The 23,190-nt window shown below is 48.4% G+C and overlaps 1 protein-coding gene across 1 annotated transcript in view; it reads left to right on the top strand.

Moving 5' to 3' along the window:
- Nucleotides 1–5,281: 5,281 nt before the first annotated feature.
- The window catches only part of MED12L (mediator complex subunit 12L), a 327,546-nt gene continuing 309,637 nt past the window's right edge, over nucleotides 5,282–23,190 (top strand). The window contains exons 1-2 of the mRNA XM_019934361.3: nucleotides 5,282–5,564; nucleotides 6,412–6,628. Coding sequence (XP_019789920.2) covers nucleotides 6,530–6,628 — 99 coding nt within the window. The 5' untranslated portion in view covers nucleotides 5,282–5,564; nucleotides 6,412–6,529. The remainder of the gene's footprint in view (nucleotides 5,565–6,411; nucleotides 6,629–23,190) is intronic.

The raw sequence follows: 23,190 nt of genomic DNA, 5'->3' as shown, positions 1-23,190 counted from the left end.
TTTTGTTCTTTAAATTTGGAAACTCCCCTGCTTCCTCAGTGATTTTATTAAGATCCCACATGTTACAGGTTCACTAGGACTGAAACATCCCTTTAGAGCTGGGCTGACCAATATGGTAGTCGCTAGCCATATGTGGCGGCTGAACACATGAAACATGGCTGATCTGAAATGAGATGTGCTGTAAGTATGAATTGCACACCAGATTTCTGACTTAGTAGAAAAAATAAGAGTGTAAAATATCTCATTAATACATTTAAAGAGATTGGCCACATGTTGAAATGCAATAGTTTGGTTATATTGGGTTAAACAAAAGTATTACTAAAATTAATTTCATCTATTTTTTTTTTTTTAATGTGGCCACTAGAAAATGTAAAAGTACGTCTTTAGCTAGCAATATAATTCTATTGTCAATGCTCCTTTAGGAAGTCTTAATGTCTGCGTTATTTATATTTCTCTAAGGAGCCTAAAGACTATATTAAAAACTCCCTTTGGTTGGAATGTCCCCAAATGAATCCTCCATGTTTCTTTTCTATATTCTTATTCCTTCTCAAGTCATTCTCACTTTTCCTTTTTTTTTTTTTTAAGAGGCTGACAGAAAGGGGGGATTCTTTTCTTTTTTGATTCAGAAGCAGTCACAGGACAAATAGACTTAAATGTAATGGGGATATAAGAAAAACTGAAAATAGGCAAGACTGCCTCTAGACAATCTGTTAACGAAACACAGTAATACATACACCTGGACAAGCATCAGTCCCATGGGGAAAACCAGCCACTTTAATTACTTCACCTACAGGCACTACACTGAGAATTGTTTCTTTCCACTTGAGTGGAAGCATGCGATATGCCAGAGTGAGCTGGCGGGAGTTTTGCTTGTCTTATACCAGAACTGTCTTCCGAGGTTCACTTTTATAGGTGTTATGTAAATGATAGTTAATACATGTAGCACACTGACAATAATGGGCGTAGGTTGGAGAGTCAGAGGGATCTAGGTTTCATCCTGGCTTTGCCACTTGCTAACTCAATGGCCTTGTGCCAGTTACTTCACCTCCGGAGCCTCAAGTGCTAATCTGTAAAATAGGGATAACAGGACCATTGCTTCTGAAGGGTCAACACCCTGCTTCTGCTCCTAGCCATTCTCTACTCTCATTTTCTGAAATCCGCTCGGCAAATATGATTGTGTCTCTGTCTTTCACCCAAGAAATGTTATTCCTCACCTCAAGCCTCATGAAAAGAGCTTTGAGGGGACCTCTGGCCTGGGCATTTAACATCTGTCTGCTGCAGTTTGCGAGAACCTGAGGAAGTGGTCTCTGACCCAGACTTGAGATCTTTCAAGGCAAAGAACTGTAGCTTTCAGAATGTGTCCATGGGGGCAAGGAGATAAGGCTGGTGAGAAGATGCCTGCCCTAGAGTATGTACAGGCAAAGGACATCTGTGTATTTCCTCAGACCAAACGTAGGGAGAGAAAGCCAGCCGTGAGCTGTCTTAAAGGGACTTTGTCCAAGAGCACAAAAGAGGTCCCAACTATGAGGGACTTCTTGTAGAATTTTGAAAACCAGGGCTTGCAGAAGGAACAGAAGCAGCTAGGGAGGTTCCTGTTGCTGAGGGATCTTTGAGGAGTCCTTGGATGTGATGCAAGAAAAGGGGTCACACCCCTTTTTATAACCCACCAAAGCAGCCCTAGAGATTTAGCTTCATACTTGGGGGATAAAGTCCTCTATGCTGTAAATGGTCTGTAATTCCTCCTTCTCTGGCCACATTTCAGTCCCTTTCCCTCACCAGCTGTCCTAAACTTCCTCAGGTACCTGAACTCATCTCTTCTTGCTAGGCTGGGGCCTCTCTGGGGAGCCTCTGGTGTTCTCTGATCAATTCATGTTCTATGCAAACTTTTCCCAGGCCCAGGGAGGGGAGAGTCATTAGACAGGTAAAGATAAGATGTCCCTTATAGGAACAGTAGCAAATGAGACACATTATTCGACAAGAATCTGTGCCTATCTGCTGTGTTAACCGGCACTGTGAAGGAAATTCAAGCACGGCAGAGACCCTGTGGCTTTATGTTAAGCCGTGTTAACTGGCCTTAGTGAGCTTAAAGACTAGCTCTGGAATGGAAGGAGAGTAAGAGGTTATGGTGGGGATGGGAAGAAGACTTCTGTGTGGCAAGTTTGAAAGCATGCCAATAAATGATGAGGTATTAAAAGAAGAGAATGACCACTTCTGGGAATATATCCAAAGGAAATGAAAACACTGACTTGAAAAGATATCTGTACCCCCATGTTCATGGCAGCACTATTTACAGTATCCAAGACATGGAAACAGCCTAAGTGTTCATTAATGGACGAATGGATAAAGCTGTTGTGGAATATTATTCAGCCATTAAAAAATGAGGAAATCCTACCATTTGTGACAATATGGAGGGACCTTGAAGGCACTATGCTAAGTGAGATAAATCAGACAGAAAAAGACAAATACTGTATGATCTCACTTATATGTGGAATCTAGAAACAAAATCAAAACAAAATCAAACTCATAGAAAAAGAGATTGGACTTGTGATTACCAGAAACAGAGGATGGGGGATGGGGGAATGGAGGAAGGTGGCCAAAATATGCAAACCTCTAGTTATAAGATAAATAAGTACTAGGGATGTAATGTACCACGTGACGCTATAGTTAATGCTGCTCTATTATACATAGGAAAGTTGTTAAGAGAGTAAATCCTCAGAGTTCTCATCACAAAAAGAATTTTTTTCCTCTTTTCTTTCCTTTTTATTGTATCTGTATGAAAAGATGGATGCTAGCTGAACTAATTGCAGTAATCATTTCACAATGTATGTAAGTTGAAGCATCATGCTGTATGCCTTAAACTTGCACAGTGATGGATGTCAATTATTTTTCAATAAACCTGGTGAAAAAGAAATAAAATAAGTGCTTAGGGTACTGAAAGAACCAAAGGATGATTTTGTGCGTCAAGAGTTTGGGGTGGGCTTCTTACAGGAGTCCAGACTCTAAGGACTGTCCTTAGGTGGCTATCAGAAAACGAAGGGTCTGGGAATTTCATATTGGAAATAGGAGTGAGAGCTAACTGGGGCGAGGGATTAAGGAGAAAACGTTGGGTTGGTAGATGGCAGTAGATTGTGAAGAGTGCAAATGTCAGGCTGAGGGGACCAAACACCGTTGGGAAGTCCATGTAGCGAAAAGATGATTTTTTTTTTTTTTTTTTTTTTTTGCTGTACGCGGGCCTCTCACTGTTGTGGCCTCTCCCGTTGCGGAGCACAGGCTCCGGACGCGCAGGTTCAGCGGCCATGGCTCACGGGCCCAGCCGCTCCGCGGCATGTGGGATCTTCCCAGACCAGGGCACCAACCTGTGTCCCCTGCATCGGCAGGCGGACTCTCAACCACTACGCCACCAGGGAAGCCCGAAAAGATGATTTTTGAGGAAGTGTCTCAGCAAACTGAAGCTGTCACTCTCTTTTTTTTTTTTTTAAATGTTGAGGCCCAAAGCATCCATGCCAGACCGTCTCACAACAAGGGAAGAAACTAAGAAGGGAGACCAACAGGGAGAGAACTCTTCCTTTCCCTTTTACCCAAGCACTAGGGACACATTATGAATTCATTTTGATTTTAAAATCTTTACGGTTAGATACAATTTGGAGTGCTTCAAAAGTTTTTCCTTTGTGGAAGCCAGTTGGAGGCTGTCACCTAGATACTCCAAGGGAAGAATTTAGGTTACATCTCCCAACCAGACTAGCGTGTCAGCACAAGGATCCCCAAAGTATAGTACCACCAGTGATCTACCCAGCCACGCACCTACTCACCCACTCACACACCCAGTCACCGGTCCCACCAGCCAACAAATATTTTTTGAGCGCCCACCATATGCCAGGTTCCATGCCGTGTACCTAAGTTGCAACAGTGAACAACACTGTCCTCTCCAGTGTATGTCATTGTGTTAGGGGCAGGGGAGATTAAACAAGAATGGCAAAACTTTGCTATGGGAGATGAGTACTTGCGGGTTCATTATGCCATTTCTTCTGCATTTTGGTATGTTTGACAATTTTCCTAACGAAGTTAGACAACTGTCCTGTTTCTCAAGCAAGGAAGCTAGATTTGACAGATACCTATATCCCAAGGGCAAGTTCAGCCTTGAAGTTACACCCAAGGTATTAGTGGAAGAGAAGTCCGTGGGGGAGGGTGCAGAGGGTGGTCAGGAAATGCCTCTTGGTGGAAGTAACTGTTCTCTAAAAGTACTTGCTCAGACTGAGTAAAGAATCCAAAAACTACGGGCCTGACTTGGCCTCAGCTGCTTTGGGAAGTGCTAATAGGTCAGAGTCAAGAGTTAAGAACTAGCCTATCACATTGCGATGGTTTATCTACCCCCCGCCCCCCTTGCTTAAAGTCAGCAGAGGTAAGTAGCTAGATAATCAGATTTAGCCAGCATCACCTGAGCACCTACTATGTGCCTGGCGCTATACAAAGGCTTTGGGTTAGATTCTGCTAGCACCATCTTATGGAGGATGGAATAGGAGTCAGAGAGTTCCTCAAGGTATGGGGAACCTGACCCTACCAGGCAAGGGCAGTTCAGGAACCCACTTCTTCCAATTCCAAGTCGTGGAGAATAAATCAGAAACATGGGATCAGGCAGAGTTTGCTTCGCGACTTTGGGCAAGTCACCGGGCCTTCCTAAGCTGACTCGATTTCTCTATCTATAAAAAGGGTACAGTAAAACCTTGTAAGTTTTGTTTTGTTTTTTTAAAGGACCAGAGACCTTTACTGTCAAGATCCTGGCATGAAGCGAGGGCTCCATAGATGGCAGCCATCATTCTTGGCCAAGCGCGGGCGCATCCTCCCGCGGGGTCCCTCGGGACAGACCGGGCCCGCCTCCGCGGCTCCGGTCTCGCAGGGCTCGCGGCAGGTGGCCCAGCATCAGGGTGCCCACGCCCCAAAGCGAGCGGGGAGCGCGGGAGGATTGGAGCACCGAGGTCTCCTCTGGAGGATTCTCCCCCGCCCCGCCCCCCCCCCCCCCCCCCACGCCCGGCGCAGGTGAGGTTTCCGGCTCAGGCCACGGGGACAGCGACCTTAACAGAGGTCGAGGCGGACAGCGCAGCCCGCGGCCGGGAGAGGGGTCCAGGGGACGCCCCCTCCCTCGCCCAGATACACCCCAGGGCCAGCCTCGGCGCCCGGGCCCGCGGGCTGCGCGCTCTGCAGCTGCGAAAACCCGGAGAGGCGGATCGGAGCGCGCTCGCAGCAAACTCCTCCGCGGTCCGGCCGCCGAGCTGGGCATGCTCAGTGCGGCCGCCGTCCGCCAACTCGGAAGCTCGCGCTCCCCGGCCTTGGGGGCGAGAACGCCGGCGGCGGCGAGCCGGCGTCGCCCGCCGCCCCCAGACAGTGGCAAACTTCGCGGCGTCCCCGGAGCTCGCCCGGCAGAGACTGATACCTTACAAATCAGATCAAATCCAGTTGCCTCCCCCCGCCCCCCCCTCCCGCCCCATCCCAACCCGAATCGTGGAGGCTGCGGCCGCCAAAGTGCCGCCGCGGCTGGCGGCCCCTGACCACTAGCCGGGAACCAACAGGTAAACTGTTGGGGGCGGGGGGAGGGGGAAGGAGGGCGGCCGGGGGTGGGCGGGGGGTTGGAGGAGCCCGAGATGCCCGTGGGCTAGCTACCCCCGTCGGCACTCGCTGCCAACCCTCCTCACCACCCCCACTTCCCCAGCCCCTGGAGGGGCAGCAAAGGGTTAAGTCGGCCCCGAGCCACCGTGAGCACGGCCCCCTCCACCCGCTGCGACCGCTAGCAGCGCGCCTCGGCGTCTGCCCGGAGCCGCCGAGGGGACCGGAGCCGCGGATGCGCCACCGGAGCCCGGCGGGCGTCTAGGAGGCACCGGCCGCTTCCCCACCACCCGCATCCCTGTCTCCCCCACCCCCTCCAGGCCTGTCCCCCTCCTTCCCAACAGGGTCCGCGCCCAGGTGGCGGGGTTTGCGGGGCGCGTGGCGGCGGGGGAAGGGTCCCTGCTGTAGAAGAGGGGGCGGGGGCGGGCCGCTCCGCAGTCTCTTCCTCGGGTAGGCGGGCCACCCGCGCCTAGGGCAAGCACTCGAGCCACCTGCCTGGGGCGCCAAGAAAAGTTTTTTTCCCCCCGCCCCGTGCCCCTCCCCCACCCCCACCCTGCGCTCGGCTGGGGTGGGTTTAGGTCCATTGGTGAAAAAAGTCACACGTTCCCATCAGCTGCTCCTCCCCCTGGGGACAGGGTGGTGGGGAACAGGAGGCAGGCGCCTCGGAGGATCCAGGTGGACCTCCAGCCCCTCCGTTGGCGGTGCGTCCCGGGGCTCCAGCGCAAAAGGGTGCCCGCCGAAGGCTGCCCCCATTAGTGCGTGTCTGCGTGCCGGGCAGCGGCAGCATCCAACCTGCTTTATTCCTGCCTGCAGCGCCACACGAGCGAGGAGGGGGAGAGGGAGTCTGTCTGCAAAGTGCTGCTCCCTGGTGCTCAGAGGCGGCTGCTCCAGCTCCAACTCTCATTCATTTCGCCGGTTAACATGAGAGATCATGGCCGCCTTCGGGCTTCTCAGCTATGAGCAGAGACCGCTGAAACGCCCCCGGCTCGGGCCGCCGGACGTCTACCCGCAGGACCCCAAGCAGAAGGAGGTAAGGGCGCCGGCGGCCTCCCCGGCAACCGGGGCCGCGCTCCGCAGCGCTGACCCGGGGCCAAGTTGGCCCAGCGGGCATCGCCGGCGCTGCGGGGGAAGGGTGGGCAGGGGGACTGGTGGCGGGGGCCGGGCTGGGGGGTTGGGGGACCCCCGGCGGTGGAGACCGAGCGGCTGTCAGTCCCCGCGCGCCACGGGGGCGCTCGCTCTCCGGGTGCCGGGTCGCTTCCCCGTTACCGGGCCTTGCACGGCGCAGCCGGGCGCTTCACCCGGTTCTTCCCTACGGAAACCCTCCAGCTCCCTCTCCCCGGCTTTTGCCTGCTTTATTTTTCTCCCCGCCGCTTCGGTAAAGCCTCGTAAACTTTTTGAAAAATGTTGGAATGCAGTGCATCCGACACAGGTCTTGGGTTTTGCGCCAGCCGAGCAGGGGCGGCTGTGGGTGGGGTGGCGGAAGACCTTTTCTGTTCAAATTTTCCAGTTTGGAGTGGAAGTCGTTTTTGTCGAGGTGATGAATATTTAGCTCTTGTAACGTACTTCTATCTCCCCTCTCCCCTTTAAAAATCAATATGAAAGGGAAACACTGATTTTCATCCCTAGAGGCGATTGGCTTAATTGCTGGAGGCTGTTTTGTATATGTAAAGGCAGTCAGGTTACCTTGGAAGGGAATAGGTCCTGGGATTGCTTGTTTCTTTGAATGAAATTAATTGGAGGAACCTGGACTCTTCCACTAGCTACACTAGCTTCGATGGCTAGAGTAACCATGGCATTCTGAAGCCTTGTATATGTTTGTTAGTAGTTAACAAGTAATTATGTAACAACTCTCCAGTTATAATGATCACCCCTGGCTACGCCAATTTGCCCTGGGATTTGCTTTTTTTTTTTTTAAGATCACCTGCTACCCAGCTGTGCTTTCTGAGTTTGCCAGCTGCAGCCCACCCATCCTCTGTTGTCTTCAGCTAAACATGAAGTGAGCACATTTCAAAACTTCTCTTTCTGGGAACCTAAAAACCTTCTATTAAAAGTTTACAGGCCTACTGACATCACAGAAGGGGCTTTGTAAAGAAGGCCAGGAGGGTCCTTAAGACTTCCCTTTTGATGAATGTATCTATTTCAATAATAAAGGAAGAATGCTTGTTCTGGTTAAACTGTTTTGTTAATAATGTTTCTGAAAGATAAGGAGTGACGACTCCTTTTAGAGGTTTAGCATATTAAACGTGTTCGAACATCCGTGGAGTAATTCACATCGAAGCTTGGAAGGTTTTACAGGTGTTTCTCAGCAGAGGCTTAATATGAGGATAGGAGTTTGATGAGATTTTGCAGCTTTCTTCCCTGCCCATTTCTCTCCCTGCTACTGCCACCCAGAATAAAGTTAATTGTTACAGATGAAATAACAAACACTAACCACCAAGTATAGAGAAAGTTAATAACTTAAACGTTTGTGGCAGAAAATTCTTAAAGTTTTGGTGGGGCCAGGGACATATCATCTTGTAATTAATGTCTTTTGTCACATCTTTCCAGAGGGCAGCATAATTGATAGCATCTCCCCAGTTAAGGGATGGGGGCCTGGGATGCCTTGTGGGGTTATTTAACATTTATACCTCAGGTCGACACTCACTCAGGGTTGGGGCCTCAATGATTCTGGAAAAAAATACTTTTGGATTTTAGGGTATTTATGACATTTTATGGAACTCTAAAACTGGAAGTGACCTTAGAGCCTGCTTTTTGTAACTTCCTTTGGACAAAGTGAAACTGAGGCCCAGGAAAGCTTACCTGACTTAAGGTGTGTGGTGAATCAGCAGAGAGGAGTTGGATGACCAAAACAGTATCTTATGTCAAGACCAGTACTGTGCTAAGGATGATTTATGCTAAATTGTGTTGTTCTGATATTATTCCCTTTCCCCAGAGGCAACCAACATGTTATCCCTCTGGAGCAGAGTCAGAGTTATGTGTGGCTGTAGCCAGATTTGAATACAACATGGAACAGGTGCTTGGCTGTTTTGGGCGGTGCTGTGGTGAGCAGTGTTTCACAAGCTTCAGTTATGTATGCGTCACCTCAACATTTCTCTTCTATCCCTCTATCACCTGTACTTTTATTCTAATGTTTAGCTTTTAGGAAACCTTTTCTGTGTCTTAGGCAGTAATACACAAGAAGTCATGGATTTGATGTGATATATATATATAAATTCAAATCATGTATATATCTCATTTAAAAATTTTATTTATTTGATGTTATATACACACACATATGATTATTCATATTGAAACAAGACCATAAGGATTAAAACTTTAAAAAGTTCATCTAAAACCACTGGTGTATTCCATCAGAGAGACCTGTCCCACGCTGTGGGAAATGCTGATTTAATGGAGGAAGTGTGGGCTTCCAAGTCAGGCAGACCTGGAATTGGATTCTGGTTCAGCCTCTTTGCATTTGTGTGGCCTCGGGCAAGCCGCATCACTTCTCATTTGTAAATTAGCATCATTGTGCTGTTGAGAAAAACTTGAGAACCCTGGTTCTAAACGCATTACATTTTTGTGAGAAAACCCCTCCTCCTGGTAAAGCTATTCTTATTACTGGAGCTGCAGCTTTTACTGCTGTTAACCCGGGCTAATAGTGTTCTGGAAACTAGCTCCCGGGGGACAGGATGGGACCCTTGAATGAAGACCTCCTGTAGAGAGGTGGGGGTGGGGTGGGGGGGGGGACTGGAAGCTTTAACCTGCTTGGTCGGTGGAGTCTGTTCATTTGAGAGCTTGCTGTGCCTCAGCGCTCTGCGGGACTTTAGTATATCTTGTGTTATGATACTTTACCCTCTGTCCTCAAGCCTCGAAAATAGGGCACCAGGAAACTGTGAGTTCTCCTTGTTTCCTCCTTCTCCCTTACACCCGATAATACACCTGTCAGCACGTCTTGTCCCGTCCATTTCCCAAATATATTTCCAGTCCCTCTGCCGCTCCCCAGTTTCACCTCACCGCTCACCAGTTTCCACTTCCTTTCTGCTTCAGTCTGACTTTTCTCTGCCCCGGGGCTCTTACACGTGCTACTCTGCCTGCCTGGACCCCTGTCTGCCTTTCCACCCGCACCCGCACCATTCCACCCTGCTCTCATCACCGAATCCTGTGGTTAGGAGGGTAGGTGGGCTCTGGAGCCAGTGTGCTTGGTTTTGAATCCTGGCTCTGCTGTTTACATATACTCCTTATTCTCCCTGTGCCTCAATATCCCCTCTTGTAGAGTCGGGATGAGAATACTACCTGCTCCTTAGGGCTGTTGGAAGACTATATGGATAGTAAACATAAAACACTTAGACCAGAGTATGGCATGGATTCAACACGCAAATATTTGCTGTTTTAAACTACCGTCAGGCCTGCTTCTTCATCATTCAGGTCTCAGCCCAGCGGCCTCCTCAGAGGCCTTTCTAGTCTACGTAGACAATTTGTAATTCTGTATTTATTTGCATGTTGCCCCCAGCCCCCCACTAAGGGGTCAGAAACGAGGGCAGGGATGAGAGCTGTTTAGGAATCCCTGAAGTACCCGGCGCCTAGTGCAGTTAGTTCCTAGCTGAGGGCATGGACACGTGTAGGAATTTATAAATGAGAGTGGGAATGAATGAATCAAGAGAAATCTGGCGACTGAGGGGTGTTAGGGAGAGTCTAGGTTAAGGCAGAAATTATCCTTGCTGTCTACTTTGCAGGCTACAAGGCTGAAAGCAGAATTAAACTCTAGAAGTAGAAAGGAAGAGAAGTTTTACTTCCAGGGTAGAAGAGGCCTAAATAGCTGAATAGTCAATGTTTCTAGGAAATCAAATTAGTTAGAAAAGTAGGTTGGGGCAGTGGTGAGATTTCTAGGCATCAGGAGCCATAGAACCCCGCCAGCAGGGTCCAGAGGGGAGGATGGCTTGGTGCGCAGAGCAGAGGCTGCCCGAGGACCAATAGGGTCCAGAGGGGAGGATGGCTTGGTGCGCAGTGCAGAGGCTGCCCGAGGACCAGTAGAGCGTGATTTGGGAGGGCATGGGGGTGGGGATGGCTCCATCTGGGTAATGTGTCACACTCGACACACCTGTAGGGCTTGTTAAAAACAGATGGCCAGAGTTTTTCAGATTCAGTAGGGCTGAGGTGGGACCCCGTAATTTGCATTTCTAACAAGATCCTGGTGATTTAATGCTGCTGGTCCGGGGCTCCACTCTGAGATACTAACCTAGAGTGAAGGTGGCATCCGATTCTGCAGGGGCTGGAGAGCTCTTCCAACCCAGGCAGGGCAGGGTTAGACATCTCTGTGGCCGAAGTCGCAGTAGTTTGGTCTAGCAGCCAGCTCAGCCAGGGTGCGGTGGGCTTTCCCCAGAAGTTGTCCTCTCTCTTAGATCTAAGGGAACGAGTCAGAAAGTCTCAGCCCCCTTCCAGTGGCTTTCCATCACACTTGGAATAAAACTCAAGTTCCCTACTGAATTAGGCCTTCGAGGCCCCGCCCGTCTGCCCTTTGGTCACTTCCACAACCACTGCCTGTAGCCAGACCACCTGGCTTTGCGGTCTGGCTCCATCACTTACTGCCTGTTTTTTTTTTTTTTTTCGGGGGTACGCGGGCCTCTCACCGCTGTGGCCTCTCCCATTGCGGAGCACAGGCTCCGGACGCGCAGGCTCAGCGGTCATGGCTCACGGGCCCAGCCGCTCCGCGGCACGTGGGATCTTCCCGGACCGGGGCAAGAACCCGCGTCCCCCTGCATCGGCAGGCGGACTCTCAACCACTGCGCCACCAAGGAAGCCCCCTACTGCCCGTTTTGACTCAGATACGACCTGTGGAACGGCGGTGGGGTGGGGTGTTCCTACTTATTTGTTCCTACTTCACGGGGTTGCTGGGAAGATAAAATGAGATTTGAATGGTGCCTGGCACACAAACGGTGCTTAGTACAGGTCAGCTACTCTTAGTATAACCCCTCCCTTGTTAAATGATCCCGGGGCTTCGTTATACCTGTAACATCCCCAAGACCCTGCCCCTTGGAGATCTGGCCCTTCCTGATTTGCTTAGCCGCCTCCTGGCTGTGTGGTGGGACCACTGGCCACCTGTCTCCTAGCAGGCCCAGCTCCTTAGTGTTTAGGTTCTTGTCCCTTGCTGCCCCTGCGGTCATGTCTCCTGTCATTTACTTATGGAGACTAGCTGGCAAGGAGACCTTCTTTGTAACCCATCTTCTCTTATCCTTGTTAGTTCATTATTTTGTGTTCATATGTTTTGTGGTGCTTGTCACTGTCAGAAATTCCCTTATTAGAATCCTTATCCTCTCCCTGGTCTTCCTTCCACACTAGGATGTAAGCTGCAGGACAGCAGGGGCTTGTCTGTTGCGTCCACACTTGTGAACTGCCTAGTGCCTGGGATGAGACTGGGTGCTCAGTAAATAGTTCTCAAAGAAATGAATAAAATGCAGACAGAGCTCTTAACGAGCAGTTATGAGTATTTATAACTCTTAACTGTCCCAATGCTTGTTTTATTTTGGTAACGCCTGTTTTCTTGTTAGCATCTAAAACCCTTAAAACATTAAATGCTTGTTTTAGTGACAGCTGGGGAGGTTGGGGGAGGGGCGGTGAAAATTTGTTTCTTAATAACCTCTGAGAGGGAGGATGTTGATGAAGTTGCCCGGGATGAGAGGACAGGTTGACCAGTTGCCTGGGGCACCAAAGGGCGGAGATGTTGAGGGAGAAAGCTTCCCCCTGAGATGAATTGGCTGGCCCCAGGGCCCCATCATAGACCTCCCTGAATAGCAGTGTTTGGGACGGGCCTCTGTGTATTTAACTTATTCCTCCTGAGACTCTTAGGCCAGAACCAGTGTAAAAAGCACTGGGTGAGAGGCCCTGTTTCTTCCACTGCTCACAAGAGTGTTGCCACAAAAACTTTGTGGCGGAGGAACGCAAGTAGCTGTCATTTCTCAGGGACTGCCAACACCTGCAGCAGCGTTGTCAAAGATGCTCCTTAAAAATGCCGCCATAATGCGCCCGCCTCCACCCCAGACCTGCTGACTCAGAATTTCTGGGAAGGAGGTTGAGGAATTTGCATTTTAAACGCGTTTTCTAGGTGATTCCCAAAAACACGAAGTTTTGAAAGCCACTGCTTTAGTTTGTGTCTTTACCTGTAGAGACCGTTGTAAGCCAGACTCCCCCCTTATTCCCGCCTGCTCCCCACTATTTGATGTGTTGGAGTCTTCAGACAAATACACTATTCAGAGTGTTAGTATAGTGCAAATGCATTTAGCTACTGTCCCCCCTGAAGTTCTGTTCTAATACCCATGATTCCCAGCATAGGCTTGTTTTCTGTCAGCCGTACATGGAATGGCAGACGAGAATTCCATGCCTTGGGCTTGAAATAGCCACAGCTCCCTTCTGTGTGCACTGGGCTAAACTTGGGGCTCAGGGGAGCCGTTCTTGCTTTGTCCCATGAGCATGTTCTTTGAACTTATTGGGGGCTACAGAATTTGTATTTGTCTTTGGGACTGGGCTTTCAACTAGGCTCTTTGGGGACTCATGTAAAGCTGTTAATTTGGGGTACAGCCACCATCCTTTAGCCTGTTGGGTATTTCACTTAGTCTGGCACCTGTAGAGGTAAAATGTGATTCCTTAGGAAGACGGAGGACCAGGAAGTGAGGTCTGGAAGGCAGACTGCCTTGGCTGGGCGCTGAGTGGGAGAAAATGAGGATAAGCAGAGCCCTAGGATTTCAGCTGAACCGGTTAGCAGTGCCTCTCAGGGGTGTGTATCCATCCAGGTGAAAATAAAACAGAGGTGGGAGAATGGAGTAAGTGGAAGTTGGAAATTCCAAAGAATTGTGATGTATTTCTTCTGAAACTCTCCTTTAATGAGGTTCTGAACCCCAGCTGTGAGGCTTCTTGACAGACTAGGCAGGAATTAGAGAAGGTAGAGGGATCCATAAGAAGAGTGAGCAGGATTCCAAGTTCCCTTCCCCAGCGTTCTCTGAGCAGCGATGAAAGGAGCTGGTGGCCTAAGCCTGGAGAAGGGCTGACCTCAGAGTCTGAGTGGGGAAGGCCAGGCAGGAGAGAAATCCAAGGGAAGTGTGGAGGGAGGCGCCTACCTCCTACACATTCCACTCTGAGAAGGGAACATGGAAACGCTTGGACTTCTCATTGTTTTTAGAGGATTTCTGAAGTTGGGTGATGACAACAAGGGAGTTCATGGTACAGTCCTCTCTATTTCTCTGTTTTGGAAAATTTACATTAAAAAGAAGAGTGTCATTATGTTACCCAATAGCATGATTTCTACTTTAAAAATATATGTCTACGTAATCTGGAAGGATTATCACCCACACGTAGACAATTGCTCTCTTTTAAGGATGGGTGTAGGGGTGATTTTTATTTTCTTTTTTGTACTAATCTGTATTCTCCACTGTTAACAATAAATGTGCACTACTAGTGTCATTGGAGGAAGTAACTTAATAATTATTAGGTAACTTTGATTGGGTTTACTGGAGTGCATCTTTGTTGTTGGTTCCAAACCACGTTAGAGCCCCTTGAGCTGAGGTTTAGGCAGAGGGATCTTGAGGGTGTAGGTATAGGCACTTGTGACGTGTCAAAGCTGTGATGAGGCTGGGTTAGGGCTGTTAGGTCAACATTCCAACCCTGCCACTTAAGCTGTGTGATTTGGGGTGCTGTGTCATTTTCCTCACCTATGAGCTGGAGAGAATAATACCTAGTCATCTAGAGTGTTTTGAATGTGGAAAGAGTATTGTAAACTTAATTTTTACCAAATGTTGAGGTATCAATTCAGTGGTACCAGCTGATTATTAAAATTTCAGGAATTTTGTGAGCTGGTTAATATCATGCTGGTGACTTGAAATTTGGCATCAAGGGAGTATTTACACCAAGGAAATTGGCAAATGCTACGCATTAGGAGTTTTTGTTTTGTTTTAGTTCTTTTGAAAGCTGGTTGTGAAGCGTTTCCCCACACGGTGCTGGGTATGGTTGTATGTGCCAGATGCCTTGTTGGCTACTTTACCATCATTCTTATCCCTGTTTCCCCTACTTGCTTCCCACAAAAAAAAAAAAAAAAAAAAAAAAAAAAAAATTAAAGCCAAATCCCCACTTTCTTAGCCTCTCTTGCAGCTTGGGGTGAGCATATAACTGAATTCTGGCTAAAGAGATTTAATAGAAATCTGCTTTGTGACTTTTTGGAGAAGAATATTTTTCCTTGCTGAAAAAAGTACAGGCAAGGGAGAGAGTGCCTTCTCTTAATGCCCTGATAGCTCCTTAGCTTCCTATCTTTGGAAAATTAATAAGAGGATATGATGGTTGGAGCTAGGGCACCTGTCTTGTTACCATGAGGCAGTGAGCCTATGGATGAAGAGTGGAGGTGGTTCAGTGGCTTTATGAAATTGTTAAGCTACTGAACTGACCTTGACCACCTCTCCCTGGACTCCTTGTTAAGTAAACAAGAGGTGTCCACATGGTTTAAACCATTGGTGGGCCCGTTGTCAATTTCTTGTGTCTGAAAGCATTCGAAGGTTGTCATGGTACTTCCCATTTCTATTTTGTCCCCCTCAAACCATCACAGCATGAGCCTCTTCTCCCAGAGAATATACATTCCCAGAACTCTCCTACTGTCCGGCTTCCTAAGTACAGCAAGAGACAAAGATCACCTGTACCTTGTCTGTTTGGTGCTTAATTCTGCAGAGCGCCTCTCAGAAGCTGAGGGGATGTGGAAACGGCTCCTTCATTTGTTTCCATTTCTGGCAGAAAGAGTGTTGGTGGGAAGGGAGGGAGATCCCTATTGGGTTTTGTTTGGAGAGGGAGAGTCTGTGGGTCTGTATCATTCTGGGGGGGAACCAGATGTGTTTAGAGCTAGAAGGGAGCTTAGAGATAGGTCGCTCTCACTTTCCTCATTCAGTACAAGTGGAAGTTGAGTCCCAGAGAGGTTAAAGTGACTCGTGAAGGCAGATCTTGGCCAGGCACTCGTGTGCCCTGATTTGTTCTTGCGGCTTTACTTGGCCTCCCCTCTGTACACGGCCTCCACTTCTGGTAAACACCCTTGTGTTGCCCTGGCAATGAGAACTACTCTGCACTTTAGGGTACCCAGTGCCTCTGTGAGAGCTGGGGACTGTTCAGCTAGCCATTTACTTGATCTTCTCGGAGCCCGCCAGAACCTTGTGTGGTGTCTCCTCAGCTCAGGCGCTCTTGTCGTCCTGTTTTTTGGTGGGAGGTTCTCAGCCCTGTGCATGGCCTCTGGTGCAGATGGCTCTGGCGCTGGCCTTTGTGGGCTGTGTTGGGGCTTGAGCCTGTCCAGTTTTCATTTTCTTGGTTGAGATTCTCCTTTATTTATGGGTAGCTCTCTTGGAGATACAAACACACAAGCTGCACCAGTTGCCCACTTCCAGGGAGTGACACTTATCCATGGCATTCTGTATACAAAGGGATCCCCCTTAGTTATGAAATGCTCGGGCATGAGAAGAGGAGAAAAATTTTAGCCCCTGGGTTTTATTTGCCGTGTTCTGAAGGAAGCATGACTATATGTGCTCATGCCAAACGGATTCTGTCATCCAGTCACTATTATTGAGCACCTTGTAGGCATTTTGCCAGCCGTGGCTTCATGAGGACAGGGCCTAAGACTTGTATTTCCTCCTCTGTCTCTGGCTTTGAGCACAGTGCCTGGACCAAACCTCGGACTCAAAATGTCTTTTACGAATGAAAGTGAAAACAAATGCTGAGAGCATTGGGTATGGTCCTGGGCCCCCAAAGGTTTCAGTACAGAGCAGCGGTTTTCATCTGGGGTGGCCCCCTATGGACACTGGCAGTGTTTGAAGACATTTTGGGTTGTTCCAGTTATGGGTGCCTGTGTGTGTGTGCGTGCATGCACACGTGTGTTAACTGCTACTGGCATCTGGTAGGCAGAAGTCAGGGGACGTCGCTAACACTCTCCAGTACTTCAGACAGTCCTCACAACAAAGGCTTATCTGGACTCAAACGTCAGTAGTTCCCAGGTTGAGAAACCCTGGTCTGGAGGGAGTGACAGACCTGTAAATACGGGATACAGTGTTTCACATGTTATTTGAGGGGAATGTTCGAAGTGCTGTGGAGACAAGCGGCAGTGACCCGCTTTTTTTTTTGTTTTTTGCGGTACGCGGGCCTCTCACTGTTGTGGCCTCTGCCATTGCGGAGCACAGGCTCCAGATGCGCAGGCCCAGCAGCCATGGCTCACGGGCCCAGCCGCTCCGCGGCATGTGGGATCTTCTCGGACCGGGGCACGAACCCGCGTCCCCTGCATCGGCAGGCGGACTCCCAACCACTGCGCCACCAGGGAAGCCCAGTGACCCGCTTTTTGACAGGACCTGGTAGAGGAGGAGATTTTGAGCCTTGGACTTGGAGGGTGCGTAGCAGTGGCGGGGGCTGAGGGTGTGGTGTGAAGGGTCACAGGCCAGGAGGAACGTGGGCTGTGCTGTGAGCCTGAGGTGTGGTATGGGGCGTGCAAGGGGCACCCGGGTCAGAGTGGGAAGGAAAGGTCAAGTTATGGGGTCCTTTGTGTGCTGTGTGGAGGCCACGAGGTGGCCGTTCAGGGGTGTTAGGGGAGTGAGATTTCAGATGACTAAGGGTCTCAGTTTGAAGGGATGGTGCTTCTGAGGATCACACTGAGGCAGAAAGACTGACGAGCTAGGTGGTCACTGACGTTCCAGGCCTCGGGGGTGGGGGTGGTGGATCAGGTTTTCGTGGCTGCCATAACAAGGTACCACAAATCAGGTGCCCCAGAACGATGGAAATTTATTCTCTCGCAGCTCTGGAGGCCGGCTGTCTGAAGGGAGCGTTGATGGGCTTATACTCCTCTGGAGCTCTAGGGGAGAGCGTTTCCTTTCTGCACCCGGCCTCTGGTGGCTCCAGGCATCCCTTGGCCTCTTTGTGACCACATCTGTCTCACTTCCACTTCCGTCTTCACATGGCCTTCTCTGTGTGTCTGTTCTCTGGATGTGCCTGATAAGGACACTTGTTATTGGATTTAGGGCCCACTTGGATAACACAGGATGATCTCATCTCAAGATCTTTAACTTAATTACATCTGCAAAGACACTTTTTCCTTTTTCTTTTTTTCAATTAATTTTTTTTTGGAGTATAGTTGCTTTACAATGTTGTGTTAGTTTCTGCTGTACAGCAAAGTGAATCAGCTATATGTGTACACATATCCCCTCTTTTGGATTTCCTTCCCATTTAGGTCACCACAGAGCATTGAGTAGAGTTCCCTGTGCTATACAGTAGGTTCTCATTAGTTATTTACTTTCTATTAATACATAGTAGTGTATATATAAAGACCCTTTTTCCGAGTAAGTAACACTCTCACAGGTTCCAGGATTTGATTGGGATGTCTCTTGTGGGTCCTTTTGGCCTCCTGGGCTTGGGAAGAAAGAGTAGGAGAGAATTTAGGAGAAAGGTTATTGGGGCGGCAGAACTGGCAAAATGGATGTGTTTGGTGAGAGGGACGAACGAGTACAAGGCTGTACCAACATTTTTAGCTTAGGCCAGTGGTTCCCAAACTCTCTGATCTTAGGACCCCTTTATAATAAACCTCATTTAGGATGCCATAGAGCTTTCATGTAAGTTATATCTCAATATTTACCATATTAGAAATTATACCTGAGAAATTTTAGAAATATGTATTAATTCATTTAAAAAATAATAAACCAATTTCATGTTTCACATGTATTTTACGAACAAGAACTATTTTTCCAAATCAAAAAAAAATTGTGGAAAGAGTGGCATTGTTTTACATTTCTGCATATCTAATCTCTTTAGTGTCTGGATTCTCATATCTAGTTCTCCATTTAGTCTATTAGAGTATGTTGTTTCGATTGAAGGATATGAAGAAAATTTGGTCTCACTGATATGTAGCTGGAAAGTTCTTGGGAACCTCAGAGGTCTTTGAAATGGAGAGCACTGGCTTACACAGCTGGGTAGGTAGATGATTGATAGTACCCCTCAACTAACATGCCATAGGGAACGAAAGAACTTGTTAACTTTTTTTTTTTTTTCCAAGGGTGGGAAGGTAGGGGAGGAGAGTGGAGAGAATGAGTTCATTTTTAAAAAAAATATTTCCAATTTGAGATGCCTCTGGGGAATCCAGGTTGAACTGTAGAGCAATAGAACAGACCTGGATTTGGGTGTCATTTGTGCATGGCTAGTTGAAGTCATGGCTGCGATTACCTGTTGAGCATGTGCAGAGGGAGGGAGGAGGAGGCAGACTCTAGACACTTGGCAGCAGGACCTCCGAGGAGGGGAGTTGTTAGGGAGACGGGTGTGGGGGTGAGCACTGGTCCAAGGGGAGAGCTAGTGTCTCCTTGGCCTCCTCTTAGTTTGGCAGTTCCCCCTTCAGGGCCTTTGCACGTGTGCTTCCTGCCGCCTGGTTGCCTTCTCTTTGTCACTGCAGTGTGATGATTTGCTCCTCAGCACCGTTTGTGCTTTTCTTCTGTGCTCTGTCCTCCAACCAGTGTATGTTTCATGAAGCAAGGGCGATGTCCTTCCCCCCCCCCCTCCACTGATGACCAGCGGCATGGAGGGGGTCTGGGGTACCGTAGGGGTTAAAGAAATATTTGTTGACTGGACCTGGTAACGGGGCAGTCATTATTAGCAAATGGTTCTCAGAAGCCGTGTACAGGGCACCGTGATGCCAGGAAATGTAAGACATGGTTTCTACTGTTGAGGAGCTTTGCATGGAGAGATGACAGTCCTGTGTGCAGAGCCCTGAGGTCATTCAGTGCGGTGGCAGAAACCAATGAGGGAGGGGTCATCTCTCTTGAGGATGAGAAAAGTCTTCAGAAATGTGGGTGTTTTTCAGATGACAAGGTCTTCTGGGCAGAGGGTATGAGCAAAGGCACCGAGATGGGAAACGGGACACAGTCTTTGGAGGAATTGCAAGTAGTTCAGTAAAGCAAGAGCGTATTGCATCCTCAACTTGAACATATCTGTAGATTTTGGGGACAGTTAGAGAGAGGAAGAGATTAAATCTGCTGGAGAGAGAGGGCTGTCCGCTGGAGCAAGGCTGACCTGGTCCAGGGACCAGGGGACTGAGGTCCTACTGGGAGTGGCACCTTATATGTAGTGTTACGCATTGCTGCCTCTGAGAAAGGACGGGATGCAGGACGTATACAGGACTCCCTGTTTACCTTTCATTTTCTGCAAGCATTTCCAGCGTTAGTTTGAATGTGCAAAGATTTTCCTCGGCAAGAATTAACTCAGCCTTCAACCCACATCCAATGTGCCACAGCTCAGCTACGCAAATGCCGCCTTGTTGTCAACTCAAATTTGGTGGAATTTGCTGCTTTCCTTTTCCAGCCATTTCATTCATGGATTAATCTAATGAGGTTGTTGAGATTAGGACCATTTTAAGGCATTGGCAGCAGGGAAGAACTAAGGAAAATGTATTTGGTCTGAAGCGTCATTGGAATTTTTTGCTAAGATGCCGGTTTACGTAAAGGTATAGAGAGAGGCTCTATCAAAGGTATGTCCAAGACAGTGCGAAATAATTTATATTTCTCCTGAGTTCTGTGAGGAAGGTTAATATTGACATTGCTTAGCGTTTTTTCTTTCTTTCTTTCTTTTTTTCTTTCTTTTTTTAAAGCTCTACACAGTGCTGCTAGTAGACAGTATGGAAAGTATTTTTGGGGTCAGAGCTGTTTTCACTCTTTGGTCAATTTTAGACTAAATGTCAACTCCTTGGGAAAAAAAATGATCGTGAACTGGAGACACTATTTACATTTCGACTACTCACATGAGATCTGCTTTTAAGTCATTATTAAGTAATCGAAAATGTTTGTGAAGTTATACTTCCATTTACTTAGTACTTGATATGTGCCTCCTACAGCACTCAGCGATGTGGGTGTGTAGGAAAGAAATAGAAGTCTGCTTCTGTCCCCTCTAGAACAGCGCTTCTCAAAATATCTATGGTGAAGGACAAGTTTCTTTAAAATTAATTTTCAATCTGTTGCAGACTGATATAAATGTATGATAAAAATGAATTACTAGAAAAATGAAATGCTGCTTGAATGTAGTGGCAATGTCAAGTTGCTATGAAAGTTTCCAAGCACTCACTCTCAATTTTTGCATATTATTCTTGAGGGCCGGTAGCAGTTTCAGACCACACTCTGAGTAGCACAGCTCTAGAAATTAACATCTGGCTCACTGACGCACATAAAACGGTTTTAAAAATGACTAATGCATTGGTTTTTGTTTATTTTAAAATTGAGGAATAGCGTATACATTCAGTATGGGGTATAAAGTGCTGCGTTCCATCACGATAGACAGCGTTGATTGTGTTGGTTATTCTGAGTGCTTTACATGTTTGGTTTTATGTCAGCCTCACAAACACCTCTCAGGTGGGTACTCTTACCTCCTTTTTACAGACGAAGAAACAGGCACAGGAGAGCAGTCACAGGGGTCACTTCACTTGCCCAAGGTCCTTTAGCTGCATAGTGATGGAGTTGGAATTGGACTCCTGAGCCCGTGCTGTAACCATTCTGCCCTCTGTATAGTGCGGCTAAAAATACTGCGTGAGTTCAGGAAAGAGAGGGTTGGAATACGTGGAGGTCTCCGTGGAGGATGTAGGTGTGAGGGGCAGGACCCGAGTGAGCCGGGGCAGGTTGTACCCTTTCTTTCCTAAGAAAGAGCTGAAGGTAGGATGAGCGAGGCATGGAGGGGAAAAGGCAGTGTCTCTGCAGATGGGGCTTGGAGTCCTGGAGTCCTGGCGGGTTGCGGTTGCGGGGTGGTGGTGACGAGTTCACGAGGTCCCGCTGTCAGATTTATCTCACTAGCTCATGCCTAATAAATCCGGATGGGGAGAGTGGAGTCGGGGAGGCTGCGAGGGAGGCAGCTGTAGTAACCAAAGCATGAAGTAAAAAGAGCCCGACAGATCTGGGCTTTAAATAGGACTGGAGAAGAGGAACTGGCGGTCGGTGACGAATTGGTCAAAGGAAATGAAGGCGAGGGGAGTGCGGAAAATGCTTCGAGTTCTTGGACACCGTTCACCTGGGGTGGTAGTAGGTCCTGTTGCTTGAGCATCTCAGAGTGACACCTTTTTGTGCTCAGTCTTTAGAGATATGGCAGGTATCTAGAATTACCTGATGGCTAGATTGGAATGAATATTCGGACTCCCCTCCCCTCACACCCCTCCCCACTCACCTCACTCACCCTGCGGCACGAAACGTTTAGTTGAAGGTCTGATGACTCAAAGGGCTTTTGGTTTATTGTCCCATGCTTTAAACCTCGCCTTCAATACCTGTTATTCAGCCCTCCACGGGCGGCTTTGGTGGCGGTGAACCGCCAGACTGCTTGGAAGGTTGGCTAAGCTCCACGGAAGAGGTGGGAATGAGCAAGCCTCCCGAAAATAAAAAGGGTGGAGGCTGAGAGGTGTTAACAGAGGTTGACTTTAGGACTACATTTTCGGAGGTGGACTCACGGACATTTGCTTTCTTGGTTCAAAACTGTAGGTTTAGCCTCTCTGTTTCCGGGTAAACAAATGAACAACGTCACCACCAGCAAAAAAAAGACATTCCCAATCTCTGTTCTCCCTCCCAGGCAGGAAGAAGGGTGTTCTGCAGTTTTACTAGATTTTTCCGGCGCCCGTTCCATCCCTATCACCCAAGAAGTTTTCCTCTTTGTGAATTTGCAGTTCATTTAGTGGAAATCGCACAACACGCCTTCCTACAGGCACGTGGCATGAGGGATGCAGTTAGGCGTAGGGTAGAAGTGAACAGGAGGACCCAGGTAAGGGGCACAGTGAGTCAGTCCACCGGACAGTTAACTTCAGAGGACAGAAACCATGGCTTGAGTTTGTTTTTTCTGCCCTCAGATCACCTAGCCCAGTGGGAGGCAGATTCAGCACTAAGTGAAAAATATGATTTACAGGAAGAGCTTACATTAAGATGTGACTGCAATGCATGAGTTGTGTGGGACGGTGACTTACCTGAGCAATGGGGGATCCAAAGAGAAAATTGTCTCCTGAGGCTGCCTTAAATACAGTTCTGGGCAGAATCAACTCTGGACACCTCAAGTCCCCTTTCCTGCTTTATGCGTCTGCAAATCTAAAAGTTCAAGTAGTTTTCTCTGGCAGTTTTCCTACAATTTTCCTGAGAGCCACATCCAGGTGTTTGATATCAGAGGGTGACATGCATTTGAAGGTGATTTGAATATGAATTAATAGGCTACAATTATTTAGATAGGAGTGGAATAAATGCTAAGTGTATTTGGAGGTAATTTGAATCAAAGTCTCTCCCACTTTAAGTGGAGCGGGAGGGCCTGCCTGTCTCATGGTTAAGGATGAGGGAGGTTCTCCTGGGGAGTCGGGCCCCAGAGTCTCGTGTGTTCAGCACATCCTACTCGGTGGACATTCCCATTCGCTTTTTGGAGAGTGGCTGAATCCCCGGACGTGTGGTGCGTGGTGTGGGCCTGGATGTGCTGCCTGGTGAAAAATCACAGTTATAATGACCGTGATGAGCATTTTTTTTTTTTTTTGGCCGCGGCGGGTGGCTTGTGGGATCTCAGTGCCCCGACCAGGGATTGAACACGGGCCCTTGGCAGTGAAAGTGCAGAGTCCTGACCACTGGACCA

This window comes from Tursiops truncatus, chromosome 4 (genome assembly GCF_011762595.2).
Source record: "Tursiops truncatus isolate mTurTru1 chromosome 4, mTurTru1.mat.Y, whole genome shotgun sequence".
Classification (NCBI taxonomy): Eukaryota; Metazoa; Chordata; class Mammalia; order Artiodactyla; family Delphinidae; genus Tursiops; species Tursiops truncatus.
Note: the sequence above shows the minus strand (reverse complement) of the source record. Positions and strands in the feature narration are given on the sequence as shown.